The following is a 24,859-nucleotide window of genomic DNA, read 5'->3' as shown; positions in this document are numbered from 1 at the left end:
TTATAACATTTCCTTTCTGTGGCGATATCAGGTAGCCATCACCAGTGTTCCAGGAAGACTGAGAGCTAAGAAGTTAAAAGCATATTGTAGTTAAAGTGTCCCTGATACAATAAAACACAGATGAATGCAACTGTGAACATCAGGGCATAAATAGAAAAGAACCAGAACCCAATTTGAAAGAAGGAAAACAGACTAACACAACCTTTCATTTCATACCAAGACTTTACACTTCCTGTGTGTAGTGATTAGGTACAAAAAACATAAATCATTATGCTTGAGAGAAATGAATATTAATACCAGAGAAACTCTGAACTGCTGCCATTATAATAGAAATATTACTGCCCATCAATGTGTAAATGGTGGAGTATAGTTTGATCGATGTTATTGTGGAACAGAAAGGCACTCCCACTACTCACCAGAGTTATTAAATTTGCTAAGCATAACTTAGCTTCTATCCAGCAAAATAAACTTAAAATCTGGAGTGCCAATTATTTTGCTGAACCTTAGATACCCAAACTGTGTAACAGCAGCCAAGTAAAATTAATTTTCTACAATAGAGCATAATAGAGGCAAAAGTACTAAACAGCAAACAAAAGACGATCATATTTTTATTCTATGAATTGCAAATGCCCAAGAAGCAATTTTTATACTCAAAATGTATGTAACCTGCTCATGCATATAACTTACACAGTTCCTGTTTTTCATTTCATTTTTTTTTTTTTAAACCTCTTTCTCAAATCTCTTTTTGATCACTGGAAAGTGCTACATATGGTCACTTGTGTTATGGAGGTGAAATTAAACCAATATTTCCATTGCATTAGAATGCACTGGGTCTCCAACTGTCCATGGGACAATGTGGCTCGTATAAACTGTTCAGTCAGTCAACATCTCTTGAAGGTCATTTCAAGTTTAGAACATGAGCACTTTGTCATCTCACAGCACGAAACTTTGTCAACATGGAAAGTTTCTCACTGCATGGCGTTCGCCTTCATCAACATCATTTAAAACTTTCACACTGGGGCTGAGAATTGCATGTCTCACTGTTAGTCAGTGTGCGTATTCATGCTTTCCTTTATATGGCAGTTCTGGTTTTCCTGTTTCTCACTGTGGGGTGGCAGATGTATTCAAATGCTCTAGGCCACAGTTTTAATATACTGACCTTTTATTTTGAAAATGGCATGAGTTCATTCTTATAAAACAATGAGAGATCACACAAAATAATTTTACAAACAATGGAAACTCCATGTAGGAATATCAATAATGTAGGAAAAGTAATGAAGGCTATGGCCAATAGCTTTGCGTACATGTCTTAATTGTGGCTGTCCGCAACTTAATATGTATTTTTTACAGTAACTAGCAAACTAATTTTACACTAAATTAATCACAAATTATGTGATATCTCATTCACTCATAAATTTCTCTCATTGGAGGGTCATATAAAATTGTATTCGCAGCTGTTTGTTACACCTGGCAGATGGGTAATACATCATACTGTAGTGTATTGCTGGTGCATAATTGGTAAATTTGAGCTTGAGCCATCGATGATGCACGCTGCTCAGTGGGAGGATCTACTGTGAGCCACCAGTGGTGGCAAGTGTGAACATGTTAAACATTCAACTGCTATCATGAGATAAAAAACATTGAAACCTGCCTTGTAGTGGTTGTCCACAGCCAACAATACCAGCTGATGGCTGACTGCTACCCTCTAATTATCATTTGTAGGTACTCCAAGAAGAAAGCAACACATTTGCTCTCTTGGAGGCAAGTGAGAGGGCTGTGTTGTCCAAGACAGTACACAACCATCTCTACATGTTCAATTTGGCTTCAAATCATCCATTACGAATGGTATGACCCCCTCCACTCTCCCACTCTTATTGTACTTTGCATGAAGAAAATGAACTATGGAACAACTTGAATGGATCCTGGCTCATGGTACTGGGTTCTCTCCACCTACGAGTGCAGGATATTTCTGACACCTCATGATCATCACAAATGATATGGAGAAGACCATGCATCATTACAGATTTCAGGCATGCAGCCACACAGATCAGACAGGGAGGCAAGCCAAACACGTTTTGGGCCAATATGATGTAAGGATGTTGGGAATCTCTCACTGCTGTCAAGGGTAATTTGAGGTATGTGAAGTATCAATACAGGATCTTCCGAGCTGTTGTCCAGCCCTGAAGTCAACATTTCAGTGATGAGTGTATCTTTCAGCATAAGAACATACAAGCACACTTTGCCAACGCGTCAACACCCTTCTCCAGGAGAGGGGAGAGTGGAGGAAGGGGGGAGGAGGGGGGAATATAATATGACCATTTGATCTGTGGTAACTGCGACATGAACACAATTTAGTATGCTTTCAGACCACTTTAACTCATAGTGTATTCTCACGGGGAACCCTCCCCTCCCCCTCCCTTCACCTTCCACGATGGCATCAGGAGGGCTGCTTTCAAGTAGAGGGACTGGATTGACCACCTGGTGCATTGCATGCTAAAGAGGATTACAGCGCAAATGGTGGAGCGACAAATTACTGAACGTTATCCAGCAGGAGTTTTTGATTACATAGGTGTGCAAAGATGTGCACTTGCAATAGACTGTGTTTATTTTGGTTATTGTCTTTTTTTTATATGACAACGAAACTATGTTATTATTTCACAAAGCTTATCCTTTCATTCCCTACTTCCCTTATGACTAAGCCGTCACATTTGCAGATATGCAGGTGGTGCAATTTTTAATTTTTGTCTAGTTTAGATGCTCTTAAGTGTTATCTTTGTTATGTCTAGTTTAGATGCTCTTAAGTGTTATCTTTGTTATGATATGTATGTAGAATCTAGATTGTCTTTTTTTAAAATAAAACTCAACCAAAAATTGTTCTGCAAAAGGCAAATGACAAATTGTGATGCTCTCTAGTTTTCACCAATATATACATTCATGAAAAAGTTTCTCACTGCATTAAGGTATTTAATACTATTTACTGAAAATACTAACCTTCCAGTCACCCACAGAAATATAAGTCCTTCATCTTGTAATGTTGGAATGCCTAACTGTCTCATCTCATCATCAGACATTGTACCATAAGGTAACTCCATGTGAATGTCCCATGGAGGATCGGCCATTATCACAGCGAATTTCCCTATAAACAAAAAGAAAACAAATCACACCTTCCTATAAAAATTTTTTTTAGTTTCATTGCTCATGATTCTACAGTTGCAACAAAAGATGTAAAACTAACTAAATAGTGATTCTTCTGAAGGAAGAAAGAGTCGATCACATTTTTTTCCAAAAATACCTAATACTGTCATATCCAGATATCTAAGATCACACTGTATCCACTGAGGAGGATACAATATAGTCATTTCTTGAGATCGGCCAAGTGCTTTGCATTCTATACTTTCTATCTTGCTACCAGCTTCCTTTGGAAATTGCACAGTAGGGCCATCTACCTCATAATGCACATACCTGGAAAACAAAACAGTGTTACAACTTTGTGAAAAAACAGTTTCTGGCACTAAGTTACACGGTAAAAGATAACGGTCCGTATCTTGAAAATCATATTCAACTTTCAAAAGTAGCATCCTTCAACTCTATAGATTCAATCTATCAATACAGCAGTAATTTATGACAAGACCAAAAAAGGCAATGTAAATTAATGCCTGTCTTCCCTCCCATTGTTTACGCTGTATGCACTGAGATGCTTATTATATGAATTTTCCAGAAAGATATAATGAAATACAGAATCTGCCAAAAAAAGTATACACACTTTAAGAAACAAAAACCATTTATTATGTGTTTGTTTTACATTTAAATACTGATCACAATGTCTTCAATTAAGCATGTGGTTAGGTTAGATGTTCAAAATGCCCACCATTGGCAGCCAGCAACATAGCGGAATAACAAGTGGTCGCTGCAGCAACATTGTTCAATGTTTCAATGGAGATAGCCACACATGTCTGGACACCTTGGAGGGGAACTTAATGAGTACTCTTCATTCAGTCCAATGTCTTTGCAGATTGTCATCTAGGGAAGCTCGTATTATTCCAGGCAAACTAGTCAAAAAACAGCAAATGGGGAAAATAATTTACAAAGATTTGAAGCTCTGGGAAAATACTCATATGGGGTATAGCAGTAAGAAACAGAAAAGCCACCCTCACTACACCTTCCCAAAGGGAGGGTGCATCATCCCTTTTCTCACCCGACTAAAAGAGAATTTCTTCCATTTTTTAAAATTTTTTTGCACAAATTGTTTCACTTTTAGAAGAGAACTGTAATTACAAAAAATATTCCTCAAAAAACTCTACACAGAAAAAGTTTTGCATTTATATTAAGTAAGACAAATAGTTTTAGAGATATAAGAGTTAGAACAGGATTTCATTAATGCATAATTTTTGCAGATTTTGTTGCTTTGTTAGTTAAGTAAATGAAGAGAAAAATTATATATATCAAAGAAATTTCTTGTGTGTTCAGTAATGTTGAAGTCAGGATTAGTTGCCCAACAATGAAAAACTGAAAGTTCGCCTTCCCATTCACTCAACATTCTCCTACCACTGTCACTGGCATTTTTCCCAACAATTACCCAGTTTAGTTGAGTTGATACCGTGAATTTATTAAAGCTATGTGGGACAGTTCAGTTTGCTGTGTTGTGTAGTGTTTCTGATTACTCTTTTTTCCCTTTTCTGTGGACTGAGAGTATAATGCTGGATCCTACCACCTGTTTTATTTGCAATAAGTCTATTTTGGAAGGAGAGGTATCAAAAGTGACAAAGGGCTTGCAAACTGTGATACATGTCAGCAAGAAATGGAAGGATCAGGCTGATTCTCTTCTACAAAATGTTGGAATGACTGAAGTGCATAAGGTATTTCAGGTGAATATATTAGGCAACATAATGTAAAGAAACTACCTTACCACATCAATATGAATATATTTAACATAATGTACAGAAACTAATTAGCCACAACGCTGCACAAGTAGATAATAGAAGTTTAAGACCATGTTCATCTTTTCCATTCAGTTTCAAAAAATAATTTTTCTGGTGTGCCGAAAATGTGATTTGGAGGCTGAGGGAAGAAAACACCACCTACAAAAACATCATACAAGGTTTGCAGTTCATTCTTTAACTCTGAAACACACACTGCTTGAGAAAAAGAAATGCAGTTATGATTTCAGTATGAAGGCTGTTGAACACACCTGTCATCCTGGAACTTTCGATTATACTTTATATGCAATTACTATTTTATGTTACAGTGAGGGGCGTCTGCTAAAAAGTGTCTTTTAAAATGATGTTCCATTTTTATTCTACATCTCTGGCACAGAAATTGGATACATTATTTATGAACAAAAAAGTAGTTTTCTGCTTAATATTTATCACTTCTGACTACCTTATGTGGCCTGGAGTTATACGAGCATGGTAAAATTGCAACAATCTATCTTAGCGATTTTTATCAAATATCACAAGGACACCATATCATCCTCAAATCTGATGTGAAGTTTATCAGTTATATGGTAATTACACAGTCACAAACCATGGCCATAAGAAGCATGTGGCAATGGTAATCCACATTTTCTGACTGTTTCCTCATACACGTAAGGATTAATTATGGTTTTTATGGCATGACATCCCCAAACAAAAATCTCCACAGAGATTTACAATGATACGCAAATTTAAAAAAAATGTATTAATTCTTTTGGCATTAACTTATCATTAAACAGAGCTTCTTGGTAAGCAGTGGGAATAGTTTCACCTTAATATGACAAGAACACAAGCAGACACTCACAAACAAAGGTAACAAGTAAATTAAGAAACTACTACACTGATTTGTTTCCAACAGGAAAAGGCCACATGTATTGTCTAATGAAAAATGCAGGTTCTTTCACTCGGATGCAGGTGGAACGATATGATTTTTTTTAAGGTTTCATTTTACCTTCACTACATAATACTAAATTTTCTATGTTAAAGTCGCACTTCTTACAACTTACTTGCATGTATCCATATGAAAGCATGTATTTAAAAAAGAACAGTCTCCAAGGGCTTCATCTGTGTGTTTTTGAATAATTTTTTTGAAGTGTAGCTTCTTACAGGCTTCAGCAGAGTTAACCTTCATGCACTCAACCTTCGTCCCATGAGGACAAAACTCCATCACCTGAGCACCTGATACAATATTTTGAGGCCTTTAATGAGAAGGAAAATTTTAGCTAATAATAAACGTCACTGAAAGGTGTACATTAATTTTTCTCACCTCCTTGCGAGCGGAATCTCTCAGCAAGCGATCGTTCCTTTGCTGTAGGCTTGCTAAGGAGGTCTAAAATTTCTTCACCAACTTTCTTATTTTCCTTTTCACGTATTGAAGGCATGGAGAGAAGTGACTGTGAAACAAAAACATCTATTTTAGACAACTAAAACTGGCATACTAATTCACACTGTAACAATATGCCAACAAATTCTGGTAGTGCTTTACTTCTGTTAAGAATTCTGAATACTAGATGAGATTACTTCACCAGTGCTAACTTTCATTGCTGTTCGTTGTCATTTTTTATTGTTTCAGCAATGATGAACAGCAGCATAGGGTGCAGCTACTGATTTGTTTCATTTACCAGGTACACTATGTGACCAAACTCTACAAGCACCCATTGGTATTCATTCCAAACATACTAGCCACATAGCCAACAGTGTTTAGAATGGCCTTTTGCTACTACTACAGTGTTTAACCAAGACAGGAGGCTTTCCTCATTAGTTAGTAGGAGCAGCCACTGGAGGCTACTCCTGATACTAACAACAAATTATGACTAAATGATAATCTACTCATGCTGATACTTAAGAGACTTACTTCATTAGAGTTGCTAATAAAACTCTTTTATTTTAATTTTGAATACTTTGAATTTTAAATTCTTACTTGGTGTCTACTGGAAATCTGTTAAAACTCCTCTGCACAAGGAAACAAAACTCATTTCTGAACCCTATACAGGGATGTATAGCTTACATAGAAATTTTTTTTAGATTTAGTATTGAGCTTATGAAGTCCATATTTCATTCTAAATTCACTCTTGTTGTTATTTTGTGACCTGCAGTCTGAAGACTGATTTGATGCTATCCTGTATAAGGCTACTCATCCCTGCATAGCTATCACATTCTACACCCATCTGAACCCACTTACCATATTGAAGCCTTGGTCTCCCTCTAAATTTTTACCGCCATACTCCCTTCCATTTCTTGATACCTCCAGATGTGTCCAATCAACCAGTCCCCTTTTTCTAGTCAAGTTGCACCGCAAATTTCTTTTTTCCCCAATTCAATAATACCAACATGAAAGGATAGATGCTACACATCACACGAAGGAGGTATTGAATGGCAAACAGGCACAATGAAAAGACTGCTAGATATTATTCAGCTACCAGAATACACCCTTTGTCAGATTTAGACAACACACACACACACACACACACACACACACACACACACACACACACGGCCACCATCTCCTCCAGGCACTAATGCCTGATTGTGACTGCATCTGAGACGAGCAGCTGTCTTGCTGGGATGGGTCGTGGGGATACAAAAGAGGCATGGTGGGATGGCTGGTGGGGATACAAAAGAGGCATGGGATGGGGAGGTGGAGGGGCAGCAGAGTATGGGTGGTGGAAGATTTCAGTGCTGCCTGTGGGAGCTAGCAGGGATGTGGTACGGATAGGATAGTGGGCTGCTAGATGCAGCATTGGGAGGCTGTGCTGTAGGGGGTAGGAGATTTTTATTTTTATTATTATTATTTTTTTTTTTTGGGGGGGGGGGTGGGGGGGGGGAGGCGAGGTAGACAGGAGACAAGTAGAGAATAGGAAAGGCTTATGCAAGTGTACTGGCGGGACGGAAAGTATGTGTACAGCAGGTGTGGGATCAGTGAAGGGAATAGGCAAATGGAAGACGGGGACTAGCAAAATTTGAGGCTAGGGAGCTTATGTGAATGAAGACTATGTTGTACGGAGAGTCCCATCTGCAGTTCAGAAAAAAACTAGTGTTGGTGGGAACAATCCAAATGGCACATCCTAATTTTCCCCAATTTGATTCATTTGTTATTTGTTTTACCAACCTGATCTCCATTCTTCTATAGCACAACATTTCAAAACATTCAATTCTCATATTGTCTGAAATGCTTATTGTCCATATTTCACTTCCATACATGGTTTCACAACTATGACTTATGAAACTGGTGTACTATGCATACCTGTCAGCATCTGACTTCTTTAGAATTGGAATTATTATGTTCTTCTTGAAGTCTGACAATATCTCACATGTCCCACACATCTTGCATTTCACATGGAATGGTTTTGGCATGACTGTCTCTCCCAAGGATTCCAAAAAATCTGTTAAAATATTGTCATACAGGGGGACTTGTTTCCTCGTAGGTCTTTCAGTGCTCTGTCAAATTCTTCTTGCATATCATATTTCCCATCTCATCTTCACCTACTTCCTCTTCTCTTTCTACAATATTGTCTTCCAAGTTGGTTTACCATATACAGATCCTCTATATATTCCTTCCATCTTTCAGCTTATCCATTTTACTTCCGGAATATTTTACCCAAGAGGTAGCCATCATCATTTAACTATACAGTAGAGCTGCATGTCCTTTGGAAAAATAAAAGTTCTAGTTTCTCTTTACTTTCAGGCATTCACAGTACCTGCGCAACAACGCCATATTGGCTAATTTTAGAAGAGCAGATCAGCCAATCATCCAGAATGTTAACTATGCAATAACTGGAAAGGCAGCTGTCCTGTAGTATCCTGGTCTGACAATTCGGACGGCACACTGGAAGGCATGGACGTAGACTACAGCTGCTAGGCGGCACCCCTATAACATGCAAGCACTGCTGTCATCACCCCAGATCTGCGATCGAGCTAAGCCTGTCATGCCAATCTACTGGCACTCACAGGGGCCCTATAAAGCTGACAAAAGTCAGTCATGTTCTGACTTTGCTCTGGTATCATATGTCGTATCCATCGTTGTTCAGTTCCAGATCCTGCCATGTTTAGGCTCTCAATATGGTTCAGTCTTCGGACTAGGTGTTCTGTTGTATCCATCCATAGCTATTGTTGTCGTCTTCATTGTTGTCCACAGCTGTTGTCTTTCTGTGGTTTTGGTGACTCACCGTCTATCTTCTCGTCTGGTTGGCCTGTGGCTCCGAGCCATGTCGGATTCCAATTACTAGAATTGGCAACAAAGTAAAAGGTTCACGGTGCACATGGACATGAAACTTTTACAGCTCCTGGAACAGCAGCAACAACAACAGCTGCTCCTGCAGCAGAAATTGCAACAGTACTTCCATCAGCAAACTGACATTTTGTGTCAGTAAATTCAGCTGCTGCCAGGCTGATTACAGGTACACAACCTGTCTTGACTGTGGTCACCTCCCAGGCAGAGTCCGGCCCACCCGTATTTCCGCCATTTAACAATACCAAGGAGGATTGGGACATGTACTTGCAGCAGCTCAGACAGCACTTTACCACTTTTCGGGTCTCTGATAACACTCTCCAATGGTTGTTCTTCCTTTCTTGGGCTTCCCAGGAGACATTTTGCTTACTTAGGAAGTTGGCTCCTCTTTCAAACTCTGTTGCACTCACTTTCAAGGAAATGTATTCGTTGTTGTTGACCTATTATTCACAATAGTTGCACGTTGTCGCATTGTGCCTTGAGTTCCATCAGTACTTTATCACTCATGGGTGACTGATTTACAAGGTCTGAGTTGTCATCATGATTTTACCTGTGCCAGCATGTCTTGCAAAACCTCATATTTCGATTACCTGATCCATGACATAATGGTCCAATTGGCTCCCGATCCAGTAGTTGTGCATTGCTAATGGCATCAAACACCTATGTAGCCCTCCATTCCACCCCTCCTCCAATGGTGAAGCGGAGTGGATGCTACGCACATTTAAGCAACAAATGTTGAAGGACACGGGTGCTTCTACCACAATGGCAGAACTCACAATATTCCTGAGCACATATGGGTCCAACCCTGTCCTCGACTGCAGCCCAGCAGAACATGGTCGACAGCCACATACCCTCCTCCATCTCCTGGCACCCCAGACCTGACATGCTGGAAGGTACCCTCCTGGTTCGGCTGTTTGGGCATGCTCCTGAGGGGCAAAACCCTCATGGATGCCAGCTACGGTAGTGGCCACTGATGAGCAGTGCCTTACAACAGATGATACCCAAAAGGTTTGGAGCATCGGCACTTGAACCATCTCCGTCCCTGCCTCCAGCCTAATCCTCCATCAATGGGTCACTCTGAGTTGGAGTCGCTGCCCTCACCTCATGAGTGCCATTTGCACTCCTGGAACTGTCGGCAGCTCCCCTAGGCACAGGTATGGAGGTCGAGAAGTTACCACAGCCTCTGTCTGCTCTACAGTCACCCCTCACTCTGTAGTTCCCCAGTGCAGAGCCCTATGTCCCGTGCTCCTTCACATAGCTGGTGGCCTCCACTGATGGGACAGCACCTGTTCACCTCCCAGAACACCGGCCCGGGCACTTCAGGCCCTATGCGCCCATTTCGAGGGGGAGGGACAGCCTGCCAGAAGGCAGAGACATAGATGACAACCGCTAGGCTGAGCCCCTATAACCTGCGAGCACTGCTGTTGCCACCACAGTGCTGTGCGCTGGCTACATCCACTGTGCCAGCCTATCAGCACTCACAGGGGCCCTACAAAGCCGGCAACGAAGGGGCTCAGAAGTCAGTTGTGTTCCAACTGCGCTCTAGTCTCTAGTATCACACGCCGTATCCGTCATTGTTGGGTTCCTGATCTTGATACGTCTAGGATCTCAATATGCTTCACTCTTCAGTCTCTCCATTTTGTTGTATCCATCCATAACGGTTGTTGTTGTCCATAGTTGTTTCTTTCTGTGGTTTTGGCGACTCACCATCAACACTCTTGGCCGGTCAGCCTGCATGTACGAGTCGTGTCAGATTCCAGTTACTAGATGCCCCTCTTCAGGATCCATGCATTATTCTGGCTTCTCCGCAGAAAACCCTCCATTGTGGTTGCATCTGTGGTAAGGCTACCTATATTGTTGAGGCATGCATGCCATCCCACGTCAGCAAGGCCATGGTCATAGAGGGGTCACGTATTATAAATCACAAATAGGAAGTAAATGTAGTGGTAAAAAAGTGTAAGAAGCTCAAGGTTCCTGAAGAGGCTTCTGCAAGATGTTTAGTTATTAACTAAACATAATATTCTTTCTGTTTTTTAACCTTAGTGCATGCCCAGACATGAAATGGACCACAGACGTAAATGCTTCATGCTACTTATTTTTTAACATACGGCAGAAGTTAGCCACACTATGGCCAGACATGTCTCTTCCCCCATTCTGCCATTCCTTGTTCATCCCTCTTCATACTGCATGTCCACTATTTAGTAACTCTCCAGTTATGGCCTGCACTTCTCTTATATTTATTCCTTGGAGGCCATACATGGTTCCTCTTCTTCGTTCGTGTTGGTCTACAGGTTATATCCTCATGAATATGAGTAGGAAATCTATTGGTGGTTTTCCATAAGCAGCCATCAATAGTAAGAGTACTTTCTTCTGCATTCATCTCAGAATCTTTACTGGTCATTCTTGCTTCAGTTTATTTGGACAAACAATGGCTCTGAATGAAACTATAGCCATTAGGGTTGCCTAATGATACCACCTCACTGTGTCAGGTGGCACCCAATAGTAAACTGCAGTGATACTAACTGTCTTATGCATGATTTTTGAGGTCAATTGAGAGACTGCTTTTATGTGCTCAATAATCATCAGACTCCATTGTCCAGATAGAAATCAAGATACTAATTTTGCCTTTTGATTGACATTTTATTTTGCCTGGTGGTCAGATTCTGTGCCTAGACATTTATTACTCAGAAGTGTACAATTTGTTTTATTTATTTCCATTTGCAGTTTGTTGTGCAAGCACCAGCTCTGCACTAGAGCTAAAAATCCATTTTTTTTCTGGCTGTTCTCCTGGATCTTTGATAGATATTTTACCTCTATTGACTCTAGTCAGCTCTAAATGGGTACGTAACCGCAATAAGAATAGCTTTTCTTGTAATTTAGGGTATTCAAAAGGCTTATTGGTTGGCATGATTTTATTTTAGTTTGTCATGAATGTCTTGAGGCAAAACTGACCACACGGAGATGTTCTGTATTGTCTGGGTCAACACAGCATTCCCTGTTGCCTCAAAATGTGCAATTCTGTTGAATTCTCCTGTGCCTTTATTTACTGGCTTTGAATTTCACCTCTACACATCTTCCTGGTTTCCAAATAGAGGAAGTTCATAGATTTCACCTGAGTCGTCAGTTCTTCACTTGATGGCGTAGTTTAATGCAATCTTAAAATACATTTTGTGCTTTGTATAAGGCCTGCACTTCACTGCAAAAATTGGAAATTGCCTCTAGAGCTTGTAACCTAATTTCATTCCTCAGAAGCTCTTAGTGAACATTTTCACAGTTATAAATCCAAGTGGTACAGTTAGCAAAGGTCAAACAGTATTACGTTATCATCACTCATAGTGACCTCCTCTAATACTTGCCATTTTCAGATGCACTGAACTTCAATTTTAGTTTCTACATTCATTGTTTCTTCTGCTTTCCCATTATGTACACTGTAGAAAAACCAATTTTTGAATCAAGTCTACTAGTTTGACCCACCTATTGTTCAGTCACCCTGCTTTCATGGTATGGATATTACTTTGGCATCAAGAACAATGACATGATATCTACAATAGTGACAACCTGTCTCTGACTTAAATATGGGGTTATCTCATGTTGGTGTGGAAAGGTGCATGTCAGCAAGTCAGTACCTCTATGGGTCCTGCAGGCTCACTGCATACCTTACTTAGTTTTGTGACTGTAATGTCCCTTTCTAAACAGCAATGGCAGTCACTGTTCTGGATACTGTAATTACTATCTGAACTCGGCTGGGCTTCGCTGCTGACCACTTCCGATATGTTCTTCTTGGTTGCACATTACAGCCATGTCCAAATCTTCCACTCTTTTCTATATTTCTGTCATTGAAATGGCACTTTGTAATGCATTAATTTTTACAACCTTTACCAACTTGCCATCCATCAAAACTGCCTAGAATATAAAACAGTGAATGTCTCAAGTGAATGAAAATGCAACCTACTGTAACATTTTCCCAAATCTCAATATACTTCCTCCACATTCTGAGATTCCTATTGACTGAAAACTGAGGTCAAAAAGTTTCTGAGATTTGGTGGTAAATTATTGAGGTGAAGATGTATACGGTGATTGTCTCTGGTACTGGAACACTAATGCCCACCCCTCGAGATGCACAAGCCAGACAACATTGTTAAGCCACACAACATTTAATTTCTTCAAGTTTGGATAACCTCACATTCTACAATTCCCTGTACCTCTCTACAAGATCTTTTTAAGTCACTAGGCTTCTTTATGTCTGATTAACGGTACCTGTGGGTTGTCACAGTATATTTGCTGTATGTGATGTTATTTACATAGAGGTGTCCCTCTACATTATTCTTTTCTTTTCTACCCATATCTGAATTAGATCTACATCTACATGACTACTCCGCAACTGACACTTTAATGCCTAGCAGAGGGTTCATCAAACCACCTTCAAGTTACTTTTCTATCATTCCACTCTCGAACTATGTGCAGAAAAAACGAACACTTCAATGTTTTGATGTGAGTGCTGGTGTGCCAACAAAATATTTTCACATTTCGATGCAGCTTCTTCTTTATTAGATGATCTGAGGGTACATGCTGTTGTGTTCTCTGAAGTGAATTTTGTTGCAAGTATTGGTGTTCACTTTGTCTCACGCTTCTATTTTTTGAATTTTAGCTACTGCATTTTGTGACATCTGGATCAAGTGAACCTGGTGAAGCACAAAATTTGTTGAAAAATGTAAGGAAAGTGTTCTTTTCTTCTGAAAAATACATAAAAAACTCTTATGACCACAGAGATGTTTACACATACAGCTCCATCAGTATCTCAGCATCTTCACAAATAAATGGGGTTAACTTGAAAGCTTGGAAAACCACTGATGAGAGAGAGTATTTGACTCCACCAATAAATGAAATGTTAATTAAATACATTATATAAAAAGTGGTAGCTTATCTTATTTGCTGTGTTGCTAGCTTTCAACCTCTTACCAGGACCCTCATAAATTACAGCAATTGCTTTCACAAATTGAAGTATGGCTGAATTGAAGAATTTCGCAATCAAGTTTGTAGTAGATGCTGAAACATGTTCACAGACATTACAGATCACATGTGTTAATGACACATTACTACTTTTAGCATACCATAATATCAGCAGCCTTCGGATCCTTATCTCTGTCAGAGGCTGCAGTCTTTACAGCCTTGGGTGCAGGCTCTCCTTCAAGTTCCCCCTCACATTTGCGCTTTCGACTCACTTCCTCTGTTGGTTGCTCTAATGTTCGTGCTTTTTCTTCTCCTTCTAGCTCATTTACCATGGCCACAAGCTTGGTGTGCTCTGCAGAAACAACATCTAGTGCTGGTTTGCCATCTTTGCTGTTCTCTTTCACACTGTCAACAAATAATGTATACATCGAAATATGGTTTAAAAAGTAAGCAGGGGTAAAAGGTCCACTAATAAATTCAGGAAGAAAAACTTCATATATTTTAATGACATGATTTCATGATCTGTTTTTCGTATTCTGTATCAGAATGAAAAATGTCTGCACGATTTTATTTTCTGGATACCACAGTGGAATAATTCTTCATTTCCATGAACTCTCCTTAATTGTGCATACAGACAGGTAACAGTTTTTAAAGCCTGTTATTGCACTGCGTGCAAAAACGGTATGTGATTGTTATGTAAAAAGTGTAATCATGGCAAACTTATACTAAAAAATTAATCCCCGTATTTTTTAGCTAATGAAATCGCACAAGCTACAGTAAAACGTAACAATGTCTAAACCTAAACGCAAGTGTTTTGCTATGTACACAAAAGCTGTTGTCTGCAAGTTCCAGAAACAAAACTCAATACTTGCTAATACGAGTATTACCATATCTGTCTAAACCTCTTCATCGTAATTTACGACACTTTCGGTTATCTTTGGAATGTGTGAAAGCAGTCTTGTAAAATATTGCCAGGTTCTTTCTCCAGTTATCTTCATCTTTCTCCAGTTATCTTCGAAGCTAAGCACACATTCTAACTGCAATGATGTTACTACGTCTGCTCCCCCTCCCCCCCACCCCCTCCCTGGTTTCTAATTTCTCTATTTAAGAGATCTCAACGAAAAGAAGTACTACATCAGTTACGTATTATTATTTCTTCTTACACTGCACATAATGAGAACAGAGTATACATAGAAAGGCATATTCAATTGTTAGACATTGAAACCTTTAGCATTGTAAAACATCCCATGTTACTGCAAAAAAATCAACACAGCTGAATGAGAATATTTGTTAAGTTCACAATCGAGGGAAATGTGATATCTGAGCTTGTTTGAAAATTAAAGAAGGTAGATTGTTTCATGTCCCACTGATGGTATGCTTATTAACTATTAAGCACAAGTTCAGACTTGGGAAGGATGAGGAAGGAAATTGGCCATGCCCTTTTTAAAGGAACTATCCTACCATCCTCCTTAATCTAGGGGGATGAATCTTGACATCTGAGTTAATCTAGGAAGGAATACAAAGTCTTAACACCACAAAGAGAACGAACCACAGACAAGCAAAACATGCAACCAATGCATGTGATTGACAATGGAGCACATAGAATTGGTGCGGCTACGGCTTGGTCCGTGAGCATTGAAATTGGAATTAGAACTGCAGGCCAAGTCTATTATTGCCAGCAGGTAAACACTTGCTCAATGGCTCTGCCTCATGTTACACTTTATGCATGCCACCCATGGCAGTGTTCTGTGCTATTCTGGTGCCATACCCACACCAGCTCCTCTGCACCCATGTCAATCGCTGGTGACAGTACTAAATGACTCCCCAAAAAAAGGCCACATAGGACCAAAAATGGCCCAGTTTGTGCCATGACCTCTAGTGCGAAAACCGCACAGGTGCGAGATTCCCTGATTGGACTGACCATCCAAGGAGACAATGTCAACACAGCTTGTCCTGCAGGACTGGTGGTAGACTGCAAAGGCTGGGGTAATAGCTGGCCTGCTGACATGGACACAGGTAAGGACTCGGCCACTGGTGAGTGGGGAAAGAGAGAGCACTGGTTCAAATTTCATGGACATTGCAGTGGAACGCACAGGAACCATCCCACAGATGCCCTATTCCCTGGTCGAAGGCAGGACAGCGTAGGGTGCAATGGATACAGCAAAATCATGCACACTGCCACTATGGGGAGCCTTCCATTGGAACAACTTCACGACTGATCCCAATGCCCAGATGGCTTGGAGACGATGGTGTTGAAGATCCAACAGGTTGCAGATGCAACTGATTAGAATTATAGTTCAGCTGCGCTTGGCCAACATCCACTACAAACAACTGCCATACTTTGTGGCCCACCATTACACCTGGCATCCACCCCTGCTGCTGGCCAAGACACCAGGACCAAACAGCAGTGATGTGAGAAAAACATGGCAAGTGGTGATGGTCCAAGGCATGTGAGTTGGAGTGCAAGAATTCCAAGAGACTCTCCACTTGGTACCTATGCAGACGCTCTGCCTGATTACACCTTGTTAACTGGCATCACCTGGTACAAAACCAGCAAAATTGATAGGGCATCACTGTATGACAAGGCAAACACAGATTTTTTATATGGGTCTTGAACATAAGCACAAAGTGCTCTACCTCCAAGTTAGACAGTGGGTGAAATGGGGTGATAGATACTTGATACCATTGCAAATGCAAAAGTCTTCAAACTCCCATGACAAAAGGTGCCAGTTGTTGTCAGATATGAGGATCTGGAGGAGGGAGGCTTGATATCAAAAATGGCTGACAATATGCAAACAGTTGCTGTTGACATTATGGAGCATGTTTGGGGATATGTGGGAAATTTGACAAGGCATCAAGAATGCTCTAGAATTCGCCAAGGAAAAACTGATGGGGTGCTACAGCTTCGTTTTGTGCACAGGCTATGCAAGCCTGCACAAGGTGTCTAACATTGTGATCAGTCTCTGCTCAGCAGGCATGACAATGTATCAGAGCCTTCATATGCATCATAACCCAGCGCAACAAATGAAGCAGCTGGAATATGTGAGGGTGCAACACTGGAGGGACAACAACTCAACAGTTTTGCTCTTCCATGGCAAGTATGAGGACCCCTTGGACAATACCAAATCAAAAACGTATGCCACAGTGAATACACTCCCAAAAGAGTGCACTCAGGTCACCCCACATGGACAACTGAAATGATTTTCCCATGGTTGCCATGACATCCTGTGCCATCTAAGGAAAATGCATCAAGGTCTGCTGTACGGCATCATCCAAGGCAAAAAAACTGGGCCTACTGTTGGTTGAATTCTGCATTTGGTCCTGCTGAGAATTGTAATAGTGCATCTGCATTTGCATGCTGTGTGGTGCACCAGTATCGAATGTCATAAGGATAATTACTGAGGGAAAGCACCAACCTCTGCAGTCAGTGGGCAGTCCTACCCGGTAGTTTGGAATGAGGGCTGAATAATTAAATTAGTGACTTGTGGTTGGTTATCAGTAGGATTTTCGCCCCATGTGACAGCCACTGCCTCCTTTTCTCTCGCGTGAACCATTATGTTGTGACATGGAAAGCTTCTCTGATGTGTAAGCAATGGGCTGTTTGGTGCTATATATGTTCCAATGTGACAGAACTGCACCAATGCCACACAGAGTCATGTCATTGGCCAACATCAAAGGTTTACCTTGTGTAAAAGAAGCCAAACTGGGTGTGAAGCACAAACACTGCTTCAGGGAGTGACAAGTCCATTGACGAAGTACAGACCAGACAAATACGAACCCTTCTTGGCAAAGCCAGTTAAGAGGATGGCAGATGTGTATGGCCTGGGGAATGAACTTATCAATATGGAATCCTGCCCAAAAAGAACTCTAACTCCTTCAGTTTCTTGGGCACTGGCAGGTTGGTGGTAGCTCTGAAGTGATGACTTGTACGGACGAGGCCATCTTTGCAGAGCACACAACACAAAAGATGCACCTTTGGGGAAAAAAAATCTACATTTTTCTAATTTACAATGAAGGCTGTTCTCCAGAAAGTGTTGGAAAACCATCTGCAGATTCCACAAATGCTCCTTGCACATGGACCTCGTGACCAAGCTGACATCAAGGTATTTCAGGCAAAAAGAAATGTCCTGAATCAATTGTTCCACATAATATTCCAAAAGGCAGGTGATTAAACTGATGAAAGCCCAACTAGGGTGTTGTGCACTGAGAAACTTCAAGAAGAGGGAAAATCCCAATTATGCATCATGCAAGTCAATGCGCGAGGAATACTGGCCCCCTAACAAATTCATCAACTCCTCTGGCCACAGAATGGGATACGAGTCCACGACAAATTGCCCATTTATCGACTGTTTAAAATCGCCACAAATGCACACCACTGAATCACCAGCAGAAGGTTGACTCACTGACTCGATGAAATAGGAGGAACAATGCCAAGGTCCTGCCAATGTTGCAACTTGACCTTGGCCTTATCACAGACGGGGAAGGGAATGGGGTGGCTGGACAAAATTTAGGTATTGCAGACACTCGAGGGAGATATGTCACTCAAATTTTTTGTCCAATTCAAGATATTCTAAAACAACTAGTTATACAACTCTAGTAAAGAGCCCAAATCTTGGAGGGGACTGACAGACGCTAAACATACTTTGTCAACTATCTGGAAGCCAAAAACAAAAAAAAGACATCTACGGTGAATTTACTGAATTTACCATTCACAATGTAAGTTGCCATTCCACTTTCTTATAATGTGCAGAAAATTGTCCCCTCAAAGGAATACATTGTTTTATATGAGAAACAACTTGAGTTAGTGGCTAACGCAATGCAGGGCAGCCCAAGAGCAGGTACATATTTAAGATAATTAGGCTGAATGACAATCCCATGTCTATCTGAAACTCAATCTGTCATCCATACACTAACATTGAGAGCAGAATATGCTGGACCGACACTTGTGGGATATCAGAGATAGCATTCAAATCCACAGAAAACACTGGGGCCTCCAGTGACCATACATGGCCTTTAAATGCAGACAATCATGTCAAACATGCACCAAATGACAATCAGGGAAGGGTTGCTGGCTTCTTCATGGAGCAGAAGGAGAGTGATACAAGGAATCTGAAAAATGTCGTGAGTGGGGATTACAAGAGAAAACATTAATAGGGCCTATTTTTTGTAGATAGTTAATGTATCAGTGTGTGGTGTCTGGTCTTTCAGACACATATTAGGTGAATTGAAGGTGGAGGTGGTGGTGGTGGTGGTGGTGGTGGTGGTGGTGGTAGTGGTGGGGGTGGGGGTGGGGGGGGGGTGGGGGGGGGGGAGGTAAAGGAAGGAATTGTTGATGACAGTTGCATCAGGACTCTATACGGAATCAGTGGTGACAAGTGAAAATGTGTGCTGGGCCTTCGAAAAACACAGACTCCACGCACTCAGATAACTGATTCATCTCAATGGGCCATGAATCCACCTCTTCAGTGCAGATGCACAAATATGTTTACCTCCCACAGGAATATGAAAGTAGTGAGCATGGAGGACATGGACAGAGACTGCAGATAGGTAGCACTCGGTGGGAGTGTGGGTCAGCCGGAAATAGCCCACAGAACTGTGATAAACACTGTGTCCAAATGCTGCAGTAGTTAACGCAACTGCCAAATAAGCAGGAATCCCATGCAACTGATATCAATGATTCCTTCCCTTCCCTTTCTCTTCCATCCACCTCCAATTCACACAATTTAATATAGTTTAATTTTGTATTGGAACACGTTTTTGCTAGAAGCTGCAGTTTTCAAGTTATTCAAGAGAAATGTGCAAAAGTGTTCTTTAAATGCACCCACACTCTCACATTCACCTCTCACCAATCAGGATTTTTAGTATGTTGTTCTCAGCACTTCCTCCCAAAACTGTACAAAAATTTGTAACTACATAAATTATTTCCTGATTCAACTTTTTTGGCTTCATTTTGGGGGCTATTATTACACCACTGACTTAGTCATGCTTGTACAAATTGTAAAAATAATGTGACTCTTCAAGCTTGTGTAAATGATGTTTGTGTAAATTTTATCTCACAAGTTTGTGAATTTTAACAGTGTAAAATTACTAATTAAATAATTTTGTTTGTGTGGCATCCTTACAACAAAACTACTGTGCTCGTAGGAGTTACAGCAAGATTGAATTGTAAAGGAAATTAGTGTATGCATTAAATTTTTTAATGTTAGTAAAATAGCCGACTAAACTGGCGATGTGACAGCCCAGTCAATGAAGACCAAAAAGAGGTGAATGTGGAAACAATTTGTGTAGTCACAAATTTTTGTACAGCAGCAGGTGGGAGCGTCACTTACAACATACTAAAATCTAGCCCAGTGTAGGGAGATTGTGGAGGTGCATTTGAAAGTGGGTTTGGCACAGTTTTCTCAAATAACTCAAGAACTGCAGCCTCTGATCAAAATTTACTCCAGTGCAAGATTAAACTACATTAAATTTCCTACAAGAAAATGTCATATTCATTCCTTCTGTAGGACAAATACTTTGTGGACAGACAGTGAATGAATATTGACAATTATGCACACTGTGCCATGTGCTATAGCTTAGGTTTTTTTTTAGGCCAATTTGTGATAATTTCCAGATTTGATAGACCACTAGGGTCCTGTATCAACCTGTTCATCTCAACTTCCTCTACACCATTGTGGTACATTGTAAACAATTATTGTTTACACCCTGTAAACTGTTGAGACACATCCTGTAACATAAAAATTTCTCTCTACAATGCACAGTTTTTTACTTTTAGAATCTTCAGTGCTTCATATACTAATGGTTAACATTAACTTTCTCAAAAACAACGTTGCCTTGTTATATGGTTATGGATGCAGGCAAGGGGTCCTACAGCCTTCATCATGCGACCAAACAGAATAATTAATTCTAGTTAGAGACTGTTTTAATTTTATGTTTGTAAGTGATATTTTCACTATTTCATAACATAGTACATACATACTCCATAATGCTCAAGAAAAGCCTGTTTACTTACAGAATTTCCAACAACTTCAAGATGAGATTTACATGAAATGCTCTGTCTCAGGTATGTAAAATAATATGTTCACAAGGTTAAAAATGCAGTTTCCATATGGGAATGCAAACTTTCTACACGAATTTTGAAGATGAAATCTTGTTGGGTTATCAGCCAGTTCAATGTGTCATTCTGTGGCTACATTTGGAGAAATTTCCTACTCTTCATCTTCAGGCGAAGGGTCAAGGTCATGTCCAGTTCGTTCCTTTATAGGTGCTGGAGTGCAAGCTCCTCTCCCTCGTTTGCAATGGTTAGGCCAATAACAGGATTCCCCTCACCCATTTGCCACACCCCTTCTGGAGGTGTGTGATTGGCCTAGCCATTGCAGACAAGGCAGAGGAACCTGTGGTTCACCATCTATAAAGATACAAACTGGACATGAACCCGACACTTCTCCTGCAAATTATGCGCAGGAAACTTGTCGAAATGTAGCTGCAGAATGTCACCTTCACTCAACTGATAACCTGAGAAGACTTCATCAACGCATTTTTTCTTTATTTGCTGAAGCTATATAGTGATATATACAATGCAAGAAACCAGTGCCACCTATGCCATCATATTTATAGGGTGTTATTACATAATATCAAGCTGTATCCTCATAGCTTATATCAGGTGTGTATTAAACATATAACTTTGTTTACGTTGTTGTGTGCCTTTCAAAACAAGACTTATTTTGCAACATGATTTGCAACCTACTAGTGAAAAATAAAATAAATAAAAAAAACTTCAAGTGGGCTACAAAACTTGAAGCTGCCACCCGGCGTCTGCTTCACTGTCAGTAACATACTATGTCCTTTACCTCAGCTATTGATTCTTTGAGTAAAAAATTACACTGAACCTACGAAACATCTGATATAACATGTGTGATACAATTCAGTTGTCTGTCAGTAACATACTATGTCCTTTACCTCAGCTATTGATTCTTTGAGTAAAAAATTACACTGAACCTACGAAACATCTGATATAACATGTGTGATACAATTCAGTTGTCTTTGTGCTCTCTCTCTCTCATTTTTGAAGCTATTCTTGCCTTTCACCATTATCACAGCCACTCTCACCATCATCATCATAATTAATTTCATATTCCTTCTGCTATCTCTTGTGGCCTAGTTTATTCATTTTTTCCCCCTTGGTGGATTCGAAACCAGTACACAGTGTACTTACTATCTTTGGAAAGTCTTCTTAAGCAGGGAACCCACTGGAGTGGGCTAGCATGGTACAAGGCATGCATATAGCTTGCAACCTGAGATGGAATACACACTGTCTAATGGAGCAGTGTCTATTTGATTGACATGACGTAACAGGTGTTGGGATATACACAGGCTGCAGATGTTCTCGTACTGCTTTTGACATTTCAGCTACAATTATTCGAATGGCAGCGTGTCCTCAGAAAAAAACGGTAGTGAGGTACATATTCAAATCTTCAAGCACCTTAAGGCTGAGTTCATACAAGCGGATTGTTGGTGGAACATCAGCTTCAGTAATGCTTTGAGAAACTCCTAAATTTAAAGTTTTGACGAGTTTTGAGAAACACCTACATTTCTCTTATTGCTGACATGTTGCATTGTGCTTCTTCTGATGCAGTCTGGTAAACAGACAAATTCAATTGCAATTATGACAGGATCTGATAACTAGGTATTGTAACATGCAGCTAAGGCCAAGACAGGTCATATAATTGCAAAAATTCAAAATAATGTGATTTCAGAAGTATTCCCAACATGTCTGATCAATGGTTGGGCAGCAGGGAACATGTCTAATATACTCAATATGTGAATAAAAACAGTTGTTGAACATTATGTCTCATGGTCTAGTAGCTAGTGTCACTAGGTCCAGGTTTCGATTCCCAGCCGGGTTGGGGATTTTCTCCATCCAGGGACTGAGCGTTTTGTGTTGTCCTCATCATTTCATTATCATTCAGGTAAGTGGTAAGACTGGACTGTGTAAGGATTGGGAATTTGTACAGGCATTGATAACAGTGCAGTTGAGTGCCCACAAACCAAACATCATCATCATCGTGATGAACATTACATGAATGAAACTGTTAGTGCAGACAAGGAAAATTGATGCATATAGTTTACCAACAGTAAAATGCTCCTACCAAAGCACAAAAAATACAACTATGATCCCGTTTATTTGTCTCCCACAAGTCCAACTCCTCATCCAAGTCATGGGAGATGGGCAACGGCATGAAGCAGGGGATTGCCTGTAGGAGTGAGGTACAGTGGGGACTGTGCGTGCCCTGGGACCGCTACAGCAGTTATGAAGGTCCAACGGGAACCCAGAAAAGTGACAGCTACGATAGGCCCTGCGAGCCAGTAGTGGATTATGATTTCTGCTTTCAAAAATAGAACGGGCCTTGGAAAGGACGGGTTTAATCAACAACTAACTGGCTATAAAGAAGGACTAAGATTTGGAACATTAAATGTACAAACATTGACCAGAAGAGTGGAGGAGATGGTAGACATGATGGAAAGAAGGAAGTTAGAGCTATTGGAGTTAGTTGAAACTGTGGTGTCACTGCCAGACACCACACTTGCTAGGTGGTAGCCTTTATATCGGCCGTGGTCCGGTAGTATACGTCGGACCCACGTGTCGCCACTATCAGTGATTGCAGACCGAGCGCCGCCACACGACAGGTCTAGAGAGACTTCCTAGCACTCGCCCAGTTGTACAACCGACTTTGCTAGCGATGGTTCACTGACAAAATACGCTCTCATTTGTTGAGACAATAGTTTAGCATAGCCTTCAGCTACATCATTTGCTACGACCTAGCAAGGCGCCATTATCAGTTACTATTGATATTGAATCATGTACCGTCAAGACCGATGTTCTTCATTAACGGATTAAAGTTAAGTATTCCACCAGCTACGTCCTTTTTTCTAAATTCTAATTTCCTTGTCCTGTTCCAGACCTCATGCCAGCCTGTATGAGTTAAAATGCATGCTTTTCGGCATCCTCTAGTAACACGGTGTTGGTTCTCCTGCCAACCAAAACAGAAACAAGATGGAAAGGAGAGGGAAGGAGAGAACTGAGGAAAGGCTACCGACTGCACTGGAGTGGAAATGAGGAGGGAAGGAGAAGTGGAGTGGGAATAGTAGTAAGAGATGGATTAAAAGAGGAAGTGAAGAGAATACGTGATAAGATGATGAAGATCAAAATATCACTCAAGGGGACGACCAAAGAGGCAATACAAGTGAATGCGCCACAGGTGGGTTGCACTTCTGAGGAGAAGCAAAAGTTTGCAGAGGAAATGCAGAAGCAGATGGGGAGGAAGAATGTGATAGTAATGGGGGATTTAAACTCACACGTTGGAAGAGAAAGACAAGGCTGCAAAATGAGGAAGGCGAAAGACTATTGGAGTTCTGTCAAAGGAATGGCTTGCTGGTTGGGAACTCTTGATTCAGAAAAACAGTGAGTCACAAGATTACCTGGTACAGTCAAGACTTAAAGACAAAGTCGATAGTTGACTACTTACTGTACGATACTGAGATGAATAGGAACATCTTTGACATTAAGGTAATACCATCAGAGGCCTTGGATAGCAAACACCGTTTGCTGCTAATGAACCTGAGAGGGTCTAAGAATAATAAAGGGACAGAAAACGAGGAACGACATACAAGGGTATGGAAGTTGAAGGAGGAAGAAAGCAGGCTACAGTAC

At 40.6% G+C, this 24,859-nt stretch overlaps 1 protein-coding gene across 2 annotated transcripts in view; it reads right to left on the bottom strand.

Moving 5' to 3' along the window:
* LOC126195442 (N6-adenosine-methyltransferase catalytic subunit) overlaps positions 1 to 24,859 on the bottom strand; it is a 64,303-nt gene that overhangs the window by 23,542 nt on the left and 15,902 nt on the right. For both annotated transcript variants that reach the window (XM_049934058.1, XM_049934060.1), the window contains exons 5-9: positions 14,310 to 14,553; positions 6,238 to 6,364; positions 5,978 to 6,149; positions 3,293 to 3,462; positions 2,992 to 3,136 (exon numbers count right to left, since the gene is read on the bottom strand). In XM_049934058.1, the coding sequence (XP_049790015.1) occupies positions 2,992 to 3,136; positions 3,293 to 3,462; positions 5,978 to 6,149; positions 6,238 to 6,364; positions 14,310 to 14,553 (858 nt within the window). The remainder of the gene's footprint in view (positions 1 to 2,991; positions 3,137 to 3,292; positions 3,463 to 5,977; positions 6,150 to 6,237; positions 6,365 to 14,309; positions 14,554 to 24,859) is intronic.

Source organism: Schistocerca nitens, chromosome 7 (genome assembly GCF_023898315.1).
Source record: "Schistocerca nitens isolate TAMUIC-IGC-003100 chromosome 7, iqSchNite1.1, whole genome shotgun sequence".
Taxonomy (NCBI): domain Eukaryota; kingdom Metazoa; phylum Arthropoda; class Insecta; order Orthoptera; family Acrididae; genus Schistocerca; species Schistocerca nitens.
The sequence above is the reverse complement of the archived record's forward strand: the minus strand, read 5'-3'. Positions and strand labels throughout refer to the sequence as shown.